Source organism: Aulostomus chinensis, chromosome 8 (genome assembly GCF_037954235.1).
Source record: "Aulostomus chinensis isolate RoL2024-O1b breed Wild chromosome 8, RoL_Achi_v1.0, whole genome shotgun sequence".
NCBI classification, from domain to species: Eukaryota; Metazoa; Chordata; class Actinopteri; order Syngnathiformes; family Aulostomidae; genus Aulostomus; species Aulostomus chinensis.
Window position 1 is genome coordinate 10,724,822 of NC_141327.1, and position 18,495 is coordinate 10,743,316.

Sequence of the window (18,495 nt, forward strand, 5' to 3'; positions counted from 1 at the left end):
CTCCTCTTACTCTTTGTTTGTCCTGGGTGTGATTCTGCTGCTCTTCCACAAGTGGCTCAATCTTTGTGTTAGCCATGAAATCCCACCACCGTGACCTCTGACCTGCGACTAAGCCGTCTTCCAACACCGGCCTTGATCATAAACACAAGTATCAGAGAGCATACCACTGTGGAGCTGTTGGTATATTTTATGTTGCATCCAATTCAATCTTTGCATGCGTGATCGTTCCACCAAAAACGAACAGATGACTGAAATAGCACACAGAAGCTACATACCAACACACCGCACGCCACACTTCTCTATCACCTCCATACGTGGATTTTTGTCATTTTTTGCATCCATGGTACCTCAGAGTTTACGAGCAGGGTCAAAATTTTTCATCTCATTGGAATGACCTTTTCCCCTGTCACGATTTCTGACTCTGGGAGAAGCAATCAGAATGAGCTGTTCTCATTTGAAACACTGCACCTGTTACACCAGATGTATTCGCATAAAGGCCCAATCAACTATTTATACATGCAACTCTGGAATAATTGAGATTGTTGTTGTAAAGGAGCAAGTGATTCTGAGCGAGGGTACGATTTTCTTTGTTTTATAATTAATCTGAGATTTTATCAATTGGCCTGAAATGATTTGTTAATTTGCATTTTCAAAATTTTGATAATAAAATTTGAATGAGAAAAAAAAATTGGTTGGAGCAGCTCTTGTTAAGAAGGAAACTGGTCTTGCAGTCCAAGAGAGGTTTTTCTATCAACTGAACAGCTATTTGACAAGACATACACATCATGCTGTATTCTTAGACAAGCAAAAAGGATTTTAATCTCTCAGAAATGCATAATTTGGGTTTACATGTAAATACATGTGTGGTAATCACTGATGTAGTGGTCATTGCATGATCTGATCCTTAAAAGTCTTCAGTTTACTACAAGAATAAAGCCTTTTACTTACTGGTCTCACACACGCGCGCGCACACGCACACACTCACACACAGACACACAGACACACACACACAAACACACACACACACCACCCACTCAGTGAGTATGCAGGTGTTTTTAAGCACCGCAACATAAGCTGTGTGGTTCCTCTGAGCAGCTGATGAAACACAGCCAGCTTCCACCATTTAGAGTCAGTGATGAACTCCACATAATCAGATTAGCTAGATTTCCTTATCCAAACATCTACAAGTGTTACTGACCTAAACTAATGCCAACCTTTAGCCTGAGAAAAATCAACACCAGGGCTCATGTTCTTCCACGAGACCATTGTACATGTACAGGCCATTTAAAATAATCGTGGTTAATACACATTGTTTCCAGAGGACTTTTTAGAGAGCATGCCTTGAGGGAAAGCAGATATGCTCTTAATCCAGCTGCCACCGAAGCATCATTAATTCCCTTGATGAACCTGTAATCTGAGAGCCGGTAACCTGTGAACTTGTCGTCCTGAGCACACATTTTGTGGCGAATCACCAAAAAACAGGCTTATCTCTCATTCGTAATGAACTGGCAGTGGAGTAGCTTTGTTTTCTGGGGGGGATATGAGCCCAGTGCGGTCACGGCCGTTAGTGAAGGCATTAACTGAGTGGTGCAGCCAGGCCGCTTCCTGCCACGCGGGGTTACGGTGTCACGCCTTGAGCTCTGATTGAGTTACAGTCCAGGGAGACGTGGTCACGGTGCCTCTCCAGCACGGCTGCCACTCACATTTGCCCAGACTCCAGAGGTACAAATAGTCTCATATGTGGGAATTACACACACATCTTACAGTCCCTCAAGGAAACTGGAGGTCATTTTAAATTGGTGCATTTCTAAATTGTTTGTTTGGGGGTGTTTCACAAATGTGCCATGTTATGTCAAAGGGGAGAGTTAGGCTACCAAACAGTTATACATTATGGGTATTTTGACTGACTTAAACAGTCTTGTAACTCTGGTTTTGGATGCTTAGTCAGATTTTGTATTCTATGACTTGAATATTAAACACTCACCTTCTTGTGTCTGATAAATTAACAGCTTGTTCCCTCTCAGGGGACGGCAGCTGGTGTCAACTTCAATTCACAATAGTTAGGTTACAATAAATTCCCACAGCAGACTGCACCACAGTTTTTGCCAAATATTCCATTATGTTCTCCCACAAATTTTTGCAGTTCCTGTTCATTTGTGAAAGTGCTGCAAAAATGTAACCCAACAGAACAGGCCAATAACCATGTCTTGAACTAATGTGTGAATACTCAGTCGGAGGTTTCCCTGTTCTTCCCTTAATGGTTGTCTAACACAACTCTTTTTGCTAACGTGAACCATAAACATTCAACCAAACCAGCAAGACACATATTTAGGAACACACACTGAGTAGAGGAATGAAACCTGCATCTGTTGTTTTTTTGTTTGTTTGTTTTTATGTACATGAAAATCACAAAGTCTGTGGCTTGCTTGGTTGGTTCCATACAAACACAAGGGCTCCGTCTTCAGGTCAGAGTCCGTATGAGGGGATTTGTCCTGGTTGCTTCACCAGCGCCTCCTCTGGTGTGATGGAACAAACGTATTCATCTACAGAGCTTCCCCGAGTGGCAGAGAGGGTGGAGCAATGACCAGAACAGCTTGGTAATAGGGTGATTGGCAATGTACAATTGGGGTGAAAAAAGGGGGACAATGCCAGAAAAAAGATAAAAAGACATAAACAAAAAAAGCAGATGCATTCACACATTCTCCGTGAATAAGTATCTGAAGCCAATCTGTTCCTCCAGGTGTGTGTAAGTCCCACATGTCCAAATACCATGATTGCAGGTTTGGTTTTAAGAAGTTTCACCATCTCATAAAAGTTTTCACATCAGTTTTTATTTCCGTTTGAGGGCATTCCAAAAAATGTTTCCCTCTCATTGAAAACGATGACTGATTGAAATACGTTTTGCGCTGTTAAACACTGATATTACGATTGCAGAGCCCCTGGTGGTGATTCTATTGGTATTTATTTTGGCCGGTAGAGCAAGATCTTTATACAAAAATCAATTTTATAAAAGAAAACTTGATTAAGCTGTCAAAACTGAGCAACTTGTGCTTTTGTCTGATTTATACAATGGAGGCATTTCCTTTGTTTGTTTTGGTTTGAGAAGTTTCTGTCAATCAAAGGAAGACTCAATACGGTTGCCTATGCAAAGAAGATAAAAACTATACTGATGGCCAAAAATAACGTCCCCTTCACCTTCACCAGTGACATTAACCAGGCAGTAAACAGTGCGTTTCTGGGTATTGCAAAGCAGCACTACTGGGAGGACAAAGGTAACTCTAACAGTGGAAGGCTAGCTTAGGGCACAAGCTAAGCTAAAAATTACGCCAGAAAGCCTGTGTGTGCTGCTAAATGCAGGCTCATCTAAATCCTTCACTGCATATTTGTACTGTTTTTTAAATGTTTTATATACGCATGACATTTTGTCATCTCTGATCTCTGATTGCTTTGATTAACACGTAAATACAATGTGCAGCATTCTCCACTTTTTGGATAGGAAAATTTTCAAGGCGAACAAGCAAATATGTGTAATTTGTCAAGGACCTTAACTCTCATCATTGCTTTTTGTCTAGTAAGAGAAAATGCCTGCATGGAATTTTAACATTTTTTTAGGGACCCAAATAGGTTCTAGTTAAGAATATTTCAAGTGGTCATGGTCAACTAATGTCTTATGGGATTGTTTGGCATCACTTTCAATTGATATCGATATGAATGACAAAAACATTTTCATACTAAAATTTTCACACACATTTACTTCTGAACTAGACAACATAGAAAGATACATCGATCCAGTTTTCATATATCATTAACAGTAGATATCAAACAGAAAAGTCAAGGAACAACCACTCTTGTCTGGCTCCAGCCCCTAACGGAGAGGTTCTCCTCCAGAGCATTTGCAATGGCTGGGATTGGAATTACAATTACAATGCCAGCTGTACTCGCTAGAATTCCTTGATGCTATGAGTGGAATCCTCAGTTACTCCTCCAGGTCCACAGTTATCAGACAGTCTTGGGCAGAGAGCAAACCAACAAAAGAGTTCCTGGGTCTTTTCAACAGCTCTCTCCCTCCCAGACAAACTTGATCATCCCAGGTGGAGTATGTGCAGGTCTACTGTCACCCATCACCTTGCTGATTGCCTCAGCAATGATGTTGAGTACCTCTTGAGGACGTCTCCAGTGATAGTGCTCCTTGCTCAATGCCTTTGAGCAACTACTCAGGATTCGTTTGAGGGTCTCTGTCTCTACAACTGTATCTGCTTTGCTAACAATGAATGTTGTTTGTGCTGCAGTCACTGTAGACCTCTTCCTTGGGTTCCACTTTCAGATGTACTGGTGTTTCTGTTCTTCTCCAGTACCTGTTCCCATTTCAACCAGGCACTATGTCACATACAGTGACAATGTTTGTCTTGTACATGTCGTCAACTGACGGTGCACCTCTTCTTGCACCAGTTTCTACATTTCCTTCCACTTGGCTGTGTCAGTGAAGGTGAGGTATTGTTTCCAGTTCATCCATCCATACATCCATGCATCTCATTTTTTTATTAACGCAGTTTCTCCGTCACAGGGAATTTCCTCAAATTTACCATAAATTTGGTCCTCCAGAACTCAAGAGTGAACTGATTGATGGTGGTCAAAAGTCACTGTCATGTCGTATGCACGTAATATCTGTCACACTCTCTTTAACCCAATATCTCTGCAATGCTTTGAGTTGAATTTTTCTAAATTTGCCACAAACGTTCACTGGGATTTAAGGATAAACCAAAACAATTTTGGTACATCTTTTGGTTCATCAAAGGTTACTGTCAAATTACATGAATACCTTCAAGGAGATTTCTTTAAATATCCTTCAAACATGCACTGGGACTCAAAGATGACCGGAAGAAAAAAAATCAGTCATCAAAAGTCATAGGCACACATTGAGGAGGCGTAGATGCTCATTGCGGAATTTATATATTTAGAATTATATAACTGCTGTATGTGGTATTACAGAAAAGAAATAATCACAATAGCAAGGATGTACTTGCTCATGCATATGTGCTCACAAGCATAAAATAAGATGATTGAGTTCTCGTCTTTAATAAACCGCTGATTCAGCACAAGTATAACCATTGATTGGTGACTTAATTCCCAATTCAAATTATCATCCTGGGTCCCTATCTAAGGTTGACATGAGCCTTGAGCTTTGGTGCGACTAAATTATACTCCCTGTTAGCCACCATCAACCCACATCTCTCTCTCTCGCTCTCTCTCTCTCTGTCTTTCTCTCTCTCTCTCTTACTCTCTCTCACACACACACACACACACACACACACACAAACAGAGAGAGAGAGAGGCTAGAGAGAGAGAGACTCCCAGATCCCCCATCTTTCTCCCCTGTATACCTCTCTCGCAGTGCAGCCCAGGTGCTGATACAAGCAGAAATCCTCCACGCCCCATCGCTCCCAGAACACATCCACTCTCGCACAAACATACATACAAAGCAAGCGCACACAAATACACCCACATGCGCACCTCCATTCACTACACCTCTTTGGAAAAGCCGAGGGGAGGCAGCATTAGTCTACTCGCTATTTGCTGTGTTAGCACGGATGCAGTATATGAAACACAGGAGCCGTTTCCTGTTAAGGGATGATGCTGCTGCAATCAGCTGGATGGAGCATGTAGTCATGGGAGGAGGAAAATCAGAGATTATCACTGTGATGCATCGGCAGCTGTAGTCTTAAGTCACCCAAGGTTGTGGCCCTTCTCTCTCGATGAGGATGTAGTGGCCAATAAGTGCACTTTGTCAGTCCAAAGACAGAGAGAGCTGAAGGAGACAGAGGAGGAAAGGAAGAGTGAGAAGTAGTAAACAAGGGAGAGAAGGCAAAAGGGGAAGAAGAAGAGGAGTGGATTGAGTCTGCTATTGTCTCTGCTTCATCAATATCCTCTTATATAAATGTCAACTGTACCATTTCCCTCATCACTGTTTTACCACCCCACTGGCTTTATCCTCTGGTACAAGGGGAGGGACATCACTCTCTCTCATCTCTCTTTATCGTTTTTCTCCCTCCCCACTCCCTAAATCGCTTTACTCTGTCTCCCCTTTCCCCCTCGTTTCTCTGTTTCTTTCATCCCTTCCCTCTTTCTCTGTCTCCCTCTCTCTCTCCCTCTCTCTCTCTCCCTCTCCCCCATGTTCCTTCTCTCTTTATCATTCTTTATCTCTCCTTCCCTCCCTCCCTCCTGTCTCTTTGCCTCTCGTGGCAATGCGTCACTAGCCTGCCCCCATGAAACAAGTCAATTTTCTGCCAGCTCGGTGGATGAATAAATCTCCCTGGCTCTGCTCAGAGCGATGGGGATATTTATCTAAGTGGAGTGTGTCCTCCTCGGCTCAACGCCACCAACTTCTCGTCTAAGGCCCCCTTTTTTTAGAGGAGGAGGAGGAAGAGAAGGAAAGAAAGCCATTGCTGAGGATGGAAGTAATAGGGGAGAAAAGGGAGAAAAAATGGTGGAAGCAGCAGATGAAAAATGAAGAACAAACAGATTCAGGAGAGGAGAAGAGAATTAGGGGGTGAAAATATGAAAAAGATGGATAGCAAGGGAAATAAAGGAGCTGCCTCGAACAAAGCCTATAAAGCAGCGCGACGGAGGAGTGAGGCAGGGGCATTAGTCGAGCCTGCTCGGGCTTAAACGGCAGGAACAGGCACAGATCTGGATGAATGGCAGCCATCCACCTCCAGGCCACACTCGTCTGTTAGGGAGAAGGAGAGACACAGGTTATTGGGCTCACTGTGAAAAATGCTGCACAGTATTGAGATCAAGGGGAAGACAAAAAAAGACTGAAAATGATGATAGATGGATTGTGGTATTTTTCCAACTCTGTGGCAGGCAGCGGCAGTAGAAAACAGATGCTGCGTTGCTCTGATTAGCAGGATAATCAGCATGAGGTGAATATGTCTGGGCTCGATTTCTATTTCTTCAATTTTTAATGCCATGTTGTATTTTGCAGTGTAACAAGTCGGGAGATTTTAAAAGCTTTGGGCAGCAGCGGGGTGTTTGCAGGAAGGAGGGGGGTCCTGCAAGCTACTTGCCACAGCATTAAAGCAAAGTAAATAGCTGTTGTGTCTCATTACCATTCATTTTTAAAGGGGACTGTTAGTATAATGAATGCTTGTGTTATCTTCTCCGGGTCCTCCTCCTCCTTCAGTATTAAGAAGAGTAATACTATCTTTCACGCAAGATAAAGTGCAAGCAAATATTTCCTTTGCAATTAAAATGGTCAATTTTGCTTATGCACAACAGGCGCTGTGTAACCCCAAGTTTTGGACTTAATTACCTACAATAACAATGTGATATATTGGGCATACGGCTCTTTGCTGGGAGAGCATGATATGAAACAAGACACTTTTAATAAACTCATAAAGACAGGCCTAGGCCCTGCGGAGCATGTAATGTGTGTGTGAGTGGGAGTGTGCAGTCTTTAATTTGTTTCCACGCAAAAAGAGAGACTCAAAGATAGAGACGAACACCTCCATCAGTGACACACAAAGTCACAAAAAGCTGCTTTTTGATTGTAAAACAGGCTTTCAACTCTGAATGTTTGTTTAATTGTGGATGCAATGGTTCTCTAAGAGAGTTCCATTGTTCCGGGAAACATGTTTTTCAATTATATCAAGGTTAAAGGTTGAGAACCCGCTTCACCCTTCTCGCCTGCAGGTTTTCTCTTGTTTATGTTATCACTGATGGTTATTACCATGAACATCCTTTATAAATTGGCTGTAAAATTGATTCTGTTGACTCAATTTGCTGTATTGAGCTGTTATTTCACACAAATCTCAATTCATTTCAACATTGGCAAGAACATAATCAGATCCATCCCCATTCCATATTTCACAATGCCTGCACACATTTTTCATAGTTTCTTCTCAGGGGTATAAAGAGATGCAATGGTTTTATATGTCATTTAAACCGATTAGGGATTTTTGCTCATTTTTACATGCTGAAAGTTCTGCCTCCACCTTCCATACAATAGGGATGAATTGATCATCATTGGGGCTGTGCAATAACACTGATACAGCAATATATAGCCATTAATATTTAGATACCATATCATTATTTCAGCTCCTATAATCAATATTGTATTATGTTGTGATAAAACTGATATCATGACCCATGTATGTTATGGCAGCTTTGTTTCAGTGTGTTGCTGTTTAGTGAGCGACATGTATTTATATAGTGTGTTCAATAACAGTGTACATTTTTTTCAGTCATTCTAACAAATTGGAATGGAAAGTGTGATTTAAGTAATCTTGACTCAAATTGTCCTTTGTATTTTTTTGTATTGTAGTATATCATATTGCAATATATTGTGATAAAATCGTATCGTTAAACCCTAATCATCATTTGTTGTACTCTCAGCTTTGTTTCAAAATTAAAGTGTATTTTCTCAATAAACTGTCTCTAAAAAATAAACAAATCTCAGTGTGAGCAATACTATTGACCACAACTACATGAAAAAGAACAGCATTTTTTTAAAAAATGTATTAATTGGATTTTTCTCAGTCTGGATATTAATTGAATTTGTATTGAATTAATGCCATTTTTCACCAGTACTAGCAACATTAAAAAGAATCCACTCTCCTCCTATCTGATGTATGAGTGGTACCAGAGATATCTGAATAAATATGTTTTTATCATTGGTAATTTGACAGAACTGACCCTGTATTTTTTATAGATCGCAGTAAAATAAAGTAGTTGACTCCCTAATCGTAGACAGTATATCTTCACATCTGAAATGGTTTAAGAAAGTGCAGCAGGTTGCCATGTGTAATATTTATGTTGCCACTGCATTAGCATGATGAATGAATGAAACACTTTTCATTAGAGACAAATGAAAGCTATTCAGACACAATTATGGCAAAAACAATAACAGCGCTGTGTGAGCCATCGCATGATTGATAATACTGCAGGGGGGATTCAGCGGTGTTGGGCTTAACCAGGCTTTCCCTGAGGGGTTTTCCCTCGGCATTAGTCAGACAAATCCCTTTGTCAACCTCCCCCTTTGCCATTTTTATTCATAAGCATTTGGCCCTGAGAAAGACATCAAACCAAGAATACAACGAGAGGTCAACATCGTCTTTGCGCAATGTTAACCTCTGCATTGATGAAGCTAATTCACATTTCCTCAGTCCAGCCCACGGGTGTTCAGGGGGGAGGTAGCATTGTGTGTGTGTGTGTGTGTGTGTGTGTGTGTGTGTGTGTGTGTGTGTGTGTGTGTGTGTGTGTCTGTGTCTGTGTGTGTCTGTGTGTGTCTGTGTGTCTGTGTGTGTCTGTGTGTGTGTGTGTGTGTGTGCCTGCTTGTGCCTCCCTGTGTGTCAGCAGCCACTTTGTAGAGAGTCTCCTTCTTGACCCCGGCCCCTCCACATGGGGTTTGTATTGATAGTGTTCGCTGAAAGGAGGGTAAAGTGAATGTTGTCCAAACTGATTGGAATGACAATGGGGGCATATGGTTGTGTATGTGTTGGTGTATGGTCATGGCAGCCACCATATTCCTCTGTGCAGGGTTGCCAGGTGCTTCATGAACAGACCCACTGAGAGTCAACAAATCATACACAAATGCAACAGACTGGCTCGTGGCTCCTCTGCCTGGTGGGGGGTGGGGGGGGTGGGGTGTCCTATGTCATTGTCTGTCTCTGATCAAAATTAAACTATTAGCACGAGGAAAAAAGGGAAATCATCCTAATTATCAAATAGAGTCACCATTCATTATCCGTTTATCTTAAGCCCCCTACTTTGAACCCTGTAAAATCCCCACCGAGAACAAGAGAATAAAGATAAGCTGATGTAGTAGCGTCCCCTCCCACTCCAAGGCACTTCTTCTGTCATGAATACTCAGCTCCACCCTAATGACTATTCAATACAGTCTGCAGGCAGCAGATGAACGGCCAATCCACAGCGGCATCTGCTGCGGGCCTAACTCGCCAGACGCCAGCCTTGTAAGAGGGCCATTGCAGGCTAATTGAAAGACAGAGGCCATCTCTCAGTGACAATGTTTGTTTGTATATAAGTGTGTGTGTTTGTGTGTGTGTGTGTGTGTGTTTGTGTGTGTGTGTGTGTGTGTGTGTGTGTGTTTGTGTGTGTGTTGACTGAGAGCAGGGTGACAGGGAGCAGCAAGAAAAGAGAAAGGAAATAATTGACAAAGGGTGGAGAGAATGAGGAAGAGGGAGTGAGGAAGAGAAGGAATAACATTCCTCTTCTCACAGAAAGAACAGCTGACCTGTCAACATTTGTTCCCATGTGGCCATATTGGAAAAGCCCCTGTGGGCATTGAATGAACACAACCCAAACCCACCACATATAATTAGAGTGGCCCTGCACTCTGATCTCATTTCAATAACATGCTTGAATTTTAAAAGTTACAGTTCAGAGAAAAGGGAAGATGCATCATTTATAGACCTTTGAGAAGTGAGAGAGTATTGTATGAGGATGCATCATAATTCAATCTATCAATAATTAGACACGCAAAATGGTAACTACACTTCCAAATATGACAAAATGCATTTTCCTTCTTTTCACCTTAAGGGTTATTTTTCCTCCTTTTAAGTTGCAGCATCAGATACATAAAACAAAACAAAGCAAAACAAAACAAAACAAAAAAACAGGCTCCACAAACAAAAAAAAACAAAGGATTGCCATCATAATTCTCCTCGCTTCACCTCTGGCAGTTTTTATTAGCTAAGGCAGTGAATAATCTCTTCCACCACGGCCATCCCAAATAACACAATCCCTCAGCATCACTGCTTACTGTGCTTTATGGTGAAGTGTAGATGAGAAAGAAAGAACATTGAAATGAAGCACTATCTGGCGAGGCAGTATGGCATCCATAGTGTGGTGGCGGGATGGATTCATCTGCAGCCCACACATGGAGAGGAGCAAATACTCACGAGGGACACGTGGAAACTTGCGGCGGCTTTAAAACAAGCACAGATTGAGAGAAAATGGGTGAAAATTATATGTTTTCTGAGCTGTGTTATAATGGTCAAAACTGGCATGGTGTAGGCTCACCGGGTCTCGTTTTCAGTGGCCACATATGTGCCGTTTCAAAGTGTGCTTTCTGTAAATTAGGAATGTTCAGGCTGCGCCAACAACAAGTGTACAGGCCCCAAACCACACCAGCATGATCAGAGGCGGTCTGTTCCTGGCTGGCAGCACCGAGAAAGAGGAGCAACTGTTATAAGACCCAGTAAACACACCTTATGGGTCAATGTTACCGTCATCTGATGAGAGGGGATGTTGACACTCTGTTAGATTTTAAACTATTTATTATGTGAGTTGTCCTCTACAGAATCCCTGGCAGTGAGTGTGTGAGAGCCATGAGGAGGTTTCTTTGAGGAGAGAGTACCCTGCAGTACGCTCTCCCCATGGGGCTACTTCTGAGCTTCTTGTATTTCTTGGGAGACTGTGCACCTGTTTTTGCTTTTCCTTGTGTGGGGAAAATGTCATGACTCGTAATTTATTGACTCTTGCGCTCAACTCAATTTTTATGTGCCATTTTATTTATTTTGCAGGCTTTTTAGCAGACTGGAAAGAAATTACTTCTTACTATGTTTTGTGCAGATGATTGTTAAAGCCTTTCAAAATAAACATATTTCGACCTTTACTCTTCTTGGTATTTATCGTCCCAGATAGTTTTGATTTTATTTCTCCCTCCTACTCAACACCGTGGAGGTGAACGCAATTTTGTTGGTGTTGTTCGAAAGATTAAAGAATTGATTTTTCTTCTTTTTTTTCAGATAAATGCCTAATACATTTTTGTCTGCCCCAAAACATTATTTGTGACTATTTCTTTGGATGAATAAGGATAACAGCGATCCATTAGCTTTTGTATTTAAATTGTTTTAATCGGTTCAATCAAAATATATATCTATATATGAGTGATACATTTCAAAATGTTACATAACAGTAGCACACGTGGAGAGGGGTTATAAAGCCACTGAGGTGATTCAGTAATATCTGGAGAACATAAATATCTGTGATGAATTTGCTAACATTAGCCACCATGTGCTACTGGTCATAGCAGACCAAGTAAGGTTGGAGCAGCAGAGTGGATCAAACTGAGCAAAGGTGTGATTTATTGCTCATGCATTTCCCTTTTAAGTAGCTCTTTACTTAAGGTCTCCCATTACACATTTATGAGAAGTTTACACACATAATATGTGTTTGGGAATGTAATTGATAAATTGCATTTTGCACTTAAAAGTATTTGTCTACTATGAAGACCTATTATTCTTCATAATATATTGTCAGTGAAATTAGCACTGATGTGTGCCTTTTAGGCAATAACTGATAAATCATTTGGAGCTGCTTACAGCTAGCTTTTAATGAGTTAGATGCCATTTATTAGCTGTTCATAGACTACTTGTGAACGGGGGACATGAAATCAAGTGTTCCCACTGTTATCATGTACCACAAAAGTCTGAATCTGATGTCTCAGAAGTGCAAATCAGCATCTTTACATACCGTAAGTGAATTTTGGGATGTGGATGAACTGACCCTTTAACAAGACCTTAGTGGAAGTCACAGCGAAAAGCTCCTGAGCCTGAAGAAAGCTGAGCGTCACAGAGCCTCCCATGTGTACCACAGGGCTGCCTATGATCCAGGGCTCCAGCAGCAGGCAGCAGGCACTGCGAGGCAGGACAAGCCGGGCCGTCAGGGATTTGTCAGGGGGCTGTTATTACATCTCTATAGTCACATAAAATATGGCTGCCTCTCCAGAGATCCGACTGCCAGATAAATCCACTCTCATCCAATCAGAATGGCCCTCACGATGAAGCCATCCAATGGTGCACTTCAGTGAGTGACCTCTGGTAATGACGTGTGATTTATACAGTACATGTTTTAAACAGAGACTCTCTCTCTCTCTCTCTCTCTCTCTCTCTCTCTCTCTCTCTCTCTCTCTCTCGCTCTGTGTATCTATATCTGGTGTCATGTGAGATAACAGGCCTTTGGGTGAGGGGGGACATGACACCCAACTTTGGGGTCTCACAAAATGGCTACAATGTGGATAGTTTCCCCTGCAGCTGTCTAATAGCCATCTAAGCTTGCAGTGAACACTGTGTCTGCTCCTGCATGAGCCCACTAACACATATAGCAGGATGGCACTTTAAGCTAACAGACCACAGTGCAGGAGGCCTAAATCAACACCTGGTTTGGGAAAAAAAAAAGAGAGAGAGGCTCTCAAAATATATTTAAGTGGCAGATTACAGGATCATTTTAAAATATCATAAATACATTATATGAATGGCCTGAGGTCCTGTTTTCATTCAAATAGCTGTCACATCTCGCAAAGAAAACAAAAAAAGTTACTAAAACCTTTATATGACTGAAATGTTAATTAACAAACGGCACATGAATGAACCATTTATGAGAGAGTGTAATTTTCCAGACAGTCAGTGATTGCACTGTCCCCTGCCCAGGAACGTCCCCTGCCCCCTGTCTAGTAGCTTAAGAGATTAAGTTCTCTGGCTAAAGGAGAGCTGAGAGGCAGGCCGTGTCGTTGACCTTGGCAAGCCAGACACACAGATGATGACACACCACTACAAATATCTGTCTTTCATCAACAGGGCTAGCTGACTACCTACGTAGATCTGACATAGATCAAATAGCTGGAAAGAAATATTCAATGTATTTAAGGTAAAGGACTATTTAATATGTGCTGCAAGCTGGCCTCGCCCTTATTGTGCTACATGTTAAAGTTTGGTTAATTTATGATGATGATGCTCATTATGATGATGAGTATTATTATTATTATTATTATTATTATTATTATTATTATTATTATTATTATTATTATTATCATAGATGATTATAATAATTGAAATTAAAAACAACCATTGTTGTTACATTAATAATAATAATAATAATAATATTGCTATTATTGTCATTATAATTATTATTATTACTATCATTATTAATAAAAATAATATTTTTAACTGAAGAGTAATATGATATTTAACTGTACTTTTCTTTTCATGTGCCAGCAGTGAGTAAAGACAGGCTAAATACCTTTTCCACAAAGTTCACTGATGTTGAATTCGGATTAGAGATTAAGATTAGATTTCAAATAATTTCAAACTAATTTATTTCATTTTTTGTGCAGAAAAATGGTTCAGCTAATATTATGATATATTATGCATAAATAAAATGTGATTTTCAGCCTAACTGATCTAATTTTTTAGCACGCTTTTGCATATTATTGTATCTTTGTTTTATTTTGCTCCTGTAATCTTTCTGTTTTGCACAAGTGGCATTTAGTCTACGAAAAAAGGGTTTATGGAGTTAAAGTACATCTTTGGAAAGCTAAATGAAACTGGATAAACGTGGGAGAAATACGTTCAGATATTCAACAAACGTTCAACTGTGAGCACACGCTTCACATTTGGACGTTAAAAATGGACAGAAAACCGCATCTCACTTGTGATACTAATATCTGAGGGCTGAATATGACCTGATCCCTTTGGCTGAAGTTAAAAAAAAAGGAAATGTATTATTCTTATTATTAACTAAATCAAAATAGCATCGTCAAACTGCTCATGCAGTGGGAAAAGTTAGCAGGCTGCCAAATAAAAAATTTAAAAAAAAACTCTTATAACATGTTCCTTTTCTTTGCAGTATTACTCAACTACAGAAGTTCTGAAATGACTTTCGTTTTGAAAGGTAAATAAATGACAATTAATTAAAACAGTAGCGTCAACACAACAAATCCCAATGACATCATAATAATAATACTAACAATGCTACTACTGCCACCACTTCTACTTCTAATAATAATAATACCTTGTCTATTATCGCTTTTACTAATACTACTAAAAATAATCATAATTCCACATTGCCAATAATTGAGGATATAGAGGAATATATCCCCCTGCGAAAGCATAAACAAATCATTTGAATTATGTGTTCATATAAATATTGAATGACTTTAAAAAAAAAAAGGGGGGGGGAAACAACAATTTCTCCTCTGCATTCAAATAATTTTCATTTTTATAGGAAAGTGAATATTTGGTCAGTCTAAATTCGTTTTCTTTGCAAAAAAGTTCCTCGTCAATGTGTCGCAGCAGCTGCAGCAGCATCGGAATAAAGCCATCATGTCAAACCTGGAGGACGCGGGGAAATGTGAGAGGAGATGAAGTATTTCTCGGATGATATAAAAGGAGCCCTATCGCCTGAGTTATGGCCCGGATTTGGCGTTGCTGAGAGGGATGCATGCTGCTCCTTATCTCCCGCCCCAGAGGAGGTATCATCAGAGCTGATATATGGCCCTGCTCTACATTACCTTTACAAAACAAAGAATCATCCACGCTTTGGGTCGAGCAAAACATCCTCCTGACTAGCTGCGACTTCTCAAATCAAACGACTTGTTTCTGACTACATCCAGATAATCCAAACACTGAAATATAGCTGAAACTATACTGCCAACTGAAGCTGAAGTTTTACGGGTAAAAGCGCTTAAAAGGAATGGTGATTTCTCTTCCTCTCTCTCTCTCTCTCTCTCTCTTTCTCTCTCTCTCTCTCTCTCTCTCTCTCTGCTTCCCCTCATTCAGCCCATATACCTATTCTGGTATCTCAGCACACGACTAAATTAGACCAAAGATGATAAGAGTACAAAGCATTATAATTCGGCCGGGCTCCTCCTCCTTCCAGCCATGCGTCCTAATTAATGGGACACCCCCAGTCGCAAAAAGCTCCGCACTGGACTGCAACATAGTCAAAGAGTGAAAGGGAAGAGGGCGAAAGTGCCACTGGAAATAATTGATTACCTACCAGTCAATGATAACTTGTTAGTAATCGTCAACGCTGTGGACTTCGCCATTTTCAGGGAGGCATCCGACTCCTCCGGACCCGCAGCTCCCGAGGATCCACACTTCGAGGACATCCCATTTTGGAATAAGATTTTCTTGTCTCCTTCTTTGTCCCTCACCTCTGTCTTTTTTGTTTTCACTCGAAACTGTTATGTGACTTTTCCCCCCTCGATTGCCTAGCTTATTTTTTGACTGCTGATATTTCAACTTAGTCCTCTAAAGTCTGAGCACAACCAATGATGACATCCAAAGAAGTGGCCAAATGTGATGCTGTGGAAAACAGGAGGCGAAGCCCGCTGGACCACTTGCCACCTCCCGCCAACTCCAACAAGCCACTGACCCCCTTCAGCATCGAGGACATCCTCAACAAACCGTCCGTGAAACGAAGTTACACAATTTGTGGTACGGCTCATCTAATTTCCTCGGAAAAGCACCGTCCTTCCAGCATCCCTCTGTCCAGCCGGGCTCTGCTCACCCAAACCTCCCCGCTCTGCGCGCTGGAGGAGCTGGCCAGCAAGACCTTCAAGGGGCTGGAAGTCAGCGTTTTACAGGCAGCAGAAGGTACATCGCAAACCCACGAAATACGCCCTTTTTGAGTATAATACTGTGGGCTCTCCTTGTTTAGTGAGCTATGAATTGAAATTTAGTTGAATTTTGCAACCTGCCACAGTGACGACACGAGCTTGTTTATTAGCCAAACGTTTTTGTTCATAAATGTGTCCTTTAATTTTTGGAAGAAAGGGTTTAGTTTCAGCTTTTCTTAAACGAAATACACATTCTCTGCAATTTTAGACCTTGTGTATGTAGTATGTTTCACTACGGTATCGCTGTAATAATCCTGTGTTTTCCCACGGTGGTTTAAAGGCTCCATTGATGCACAAATATTAGGCCCAGGCGTTTTGATTGTAGGACTTTTACGCAGCGATGCACCTGCACGAAGCCATCCTGTTTCTCACTGCGCATCTCCTTCACATGCAGGCCGGGACGGGATGACGCTGTTCGGCCAGAGAACCACCCCGAAGAAGCGTCGGAAGTCTCGGACGGCGTTCACCAATCATCAGATCTACGAGTTGGAGAAGCGCTTCCTGTATCAGAAGTACCTGTCCCCCGCCGACCGGGACCAGATCGCACAGCAGCTGGGCCTGACGAACGCGCAGGTCATCACGTGGTTTCAGAACCGGAGGGCCAAGCTAAAACGGGACCTGGAGGAGATGAAGGCCGATGTGGAGTCGGCTAAGGCCATCGGCCAGGTCCCCTTGGACAAACTCGCCAAATTGGCGGACCTGGAGAAATGCGCCAACGGCACGCTGGGCCACCCACGAGTCGAGTCCCCCACGCGGGGCGGCCAGCAGGAGCACGAGCTCGCCCAGAAACTGCGGACGTCGCCGCTGTCTCCGTTCTCGGACCACACAACGAGCAAGGAGTGCTCGGAGGACGAGGACGTGGAGATTGATGTGGATGACTGATGGCGCAGCGTGGAGGTGCACAGAAAATGGAGGACTTGTAACTTACTGCTTATATTGTATACCATATCTCAGAACATGTACCAAAATGTAATGACTTTTATATCGGCGCAGATAGTGAAGCATGAACCCAGAACAAGACATATGCAGTGCTATTTTACAGTGTATCCACGAGCAAACAGTTGCAATCAAAGCAATATAAAATGACATGATGAGTAACTTATTTTTTTACACTGTGGGCCATACACACACACACACACACACACACACACACACACACACACACACACACACACCTGTTCCCTGGGCCTAGAATATCCTTAAACACCACAATGAAAGCGCTCCAGTTTTCTATGTTTTGCATGTAAATGCATGATTTGATTTGTGATCATAACCTATTTATTTTACCTTTTTTAATTTAAATTCTTTTGTGTTCTGTGAGCCAAATCGCCACGAGTCACTTTGTCACTGCCGGCTCTTCATCAGCTGACTGTAACCTCTGACTTCACTTCATATTTGCTGCGGTGCATGATGATGATGATGATGATGATGATGATGATGATGATGATCGGAGAGGAAACCTGGGACATTCGTTTTACGGGAATGCACAAGCGACGGCGACAAACAAACAAATATTGCAGTGATTTTGACAGTTATAGGCTACTTTTTAGATTTATTGTTTGGATACAATAGTTAATATACAGTTTGTTATGTTTTGTACACCTGTAAGTGCCTTTCTAAAATCAGGACATTATCTGAAAACCAATGCACAGACTGTAATGTATATAGGCTACAATGGGAATAAAATGGCTTTTCTGAATATTTCTTTAATGTTGTAATTCTTGAATTTTATTAATGACCTGGGCTTTTTTTTTTCTTCTTTCTTTTCCAGACAAAACCCCTCTGAAGCACGCTCTCTTTGCCAAATCTGGGCGTGTAAAGCAATCAAAAGCGCTCTATTTAGAGTTATTATCCTCAAGTATTTTGTCCTTTTGTGTCCTTTCCTACGAGGATGCTCTAAACATATTGTGGCCCGGAATCTCACATCTCCATTCACATCCTAAATGCGTATCATGGCTTCTTGACCCTTAGCCGTGTTTCTCCATTCGTAGCAAAAATTTATGTGAGAAACACAAATCTGGTGCCGGGGGGGAAAAGGACGAGGATGGCACAAAAACACAAAGTTTTGGGCCAGT

The 18,495-nt window shown here is 41.5% G+C and overlaps 1 protein-coding gene across 1 annotated transcript; it reads left to right on the forward strand.

Moving 5' to 3' along the window:
• The first annotated feature begins 16,072 nt into the window (after positions 1-16,072).
• lbx1b (ladybird homeobox 1b) lies at positions 16,073-17,405 on the forward strand. Its single transcript, XM_086210103.1, has 2 exons — positions 16,073-16,397; positions 16,815-17,405. Exons 1-2 carry the CDS (start codon positions 16,073-16,075, stop codon positions 17,300-17,302), a joined length of 813 nt encoding a protein of 270 aa, XP_086066229.1. The 3' UTR covers positions 17,303-17,405.
• Positions 17,406-18,495: the final 1,090 nt, after the last annotated feature.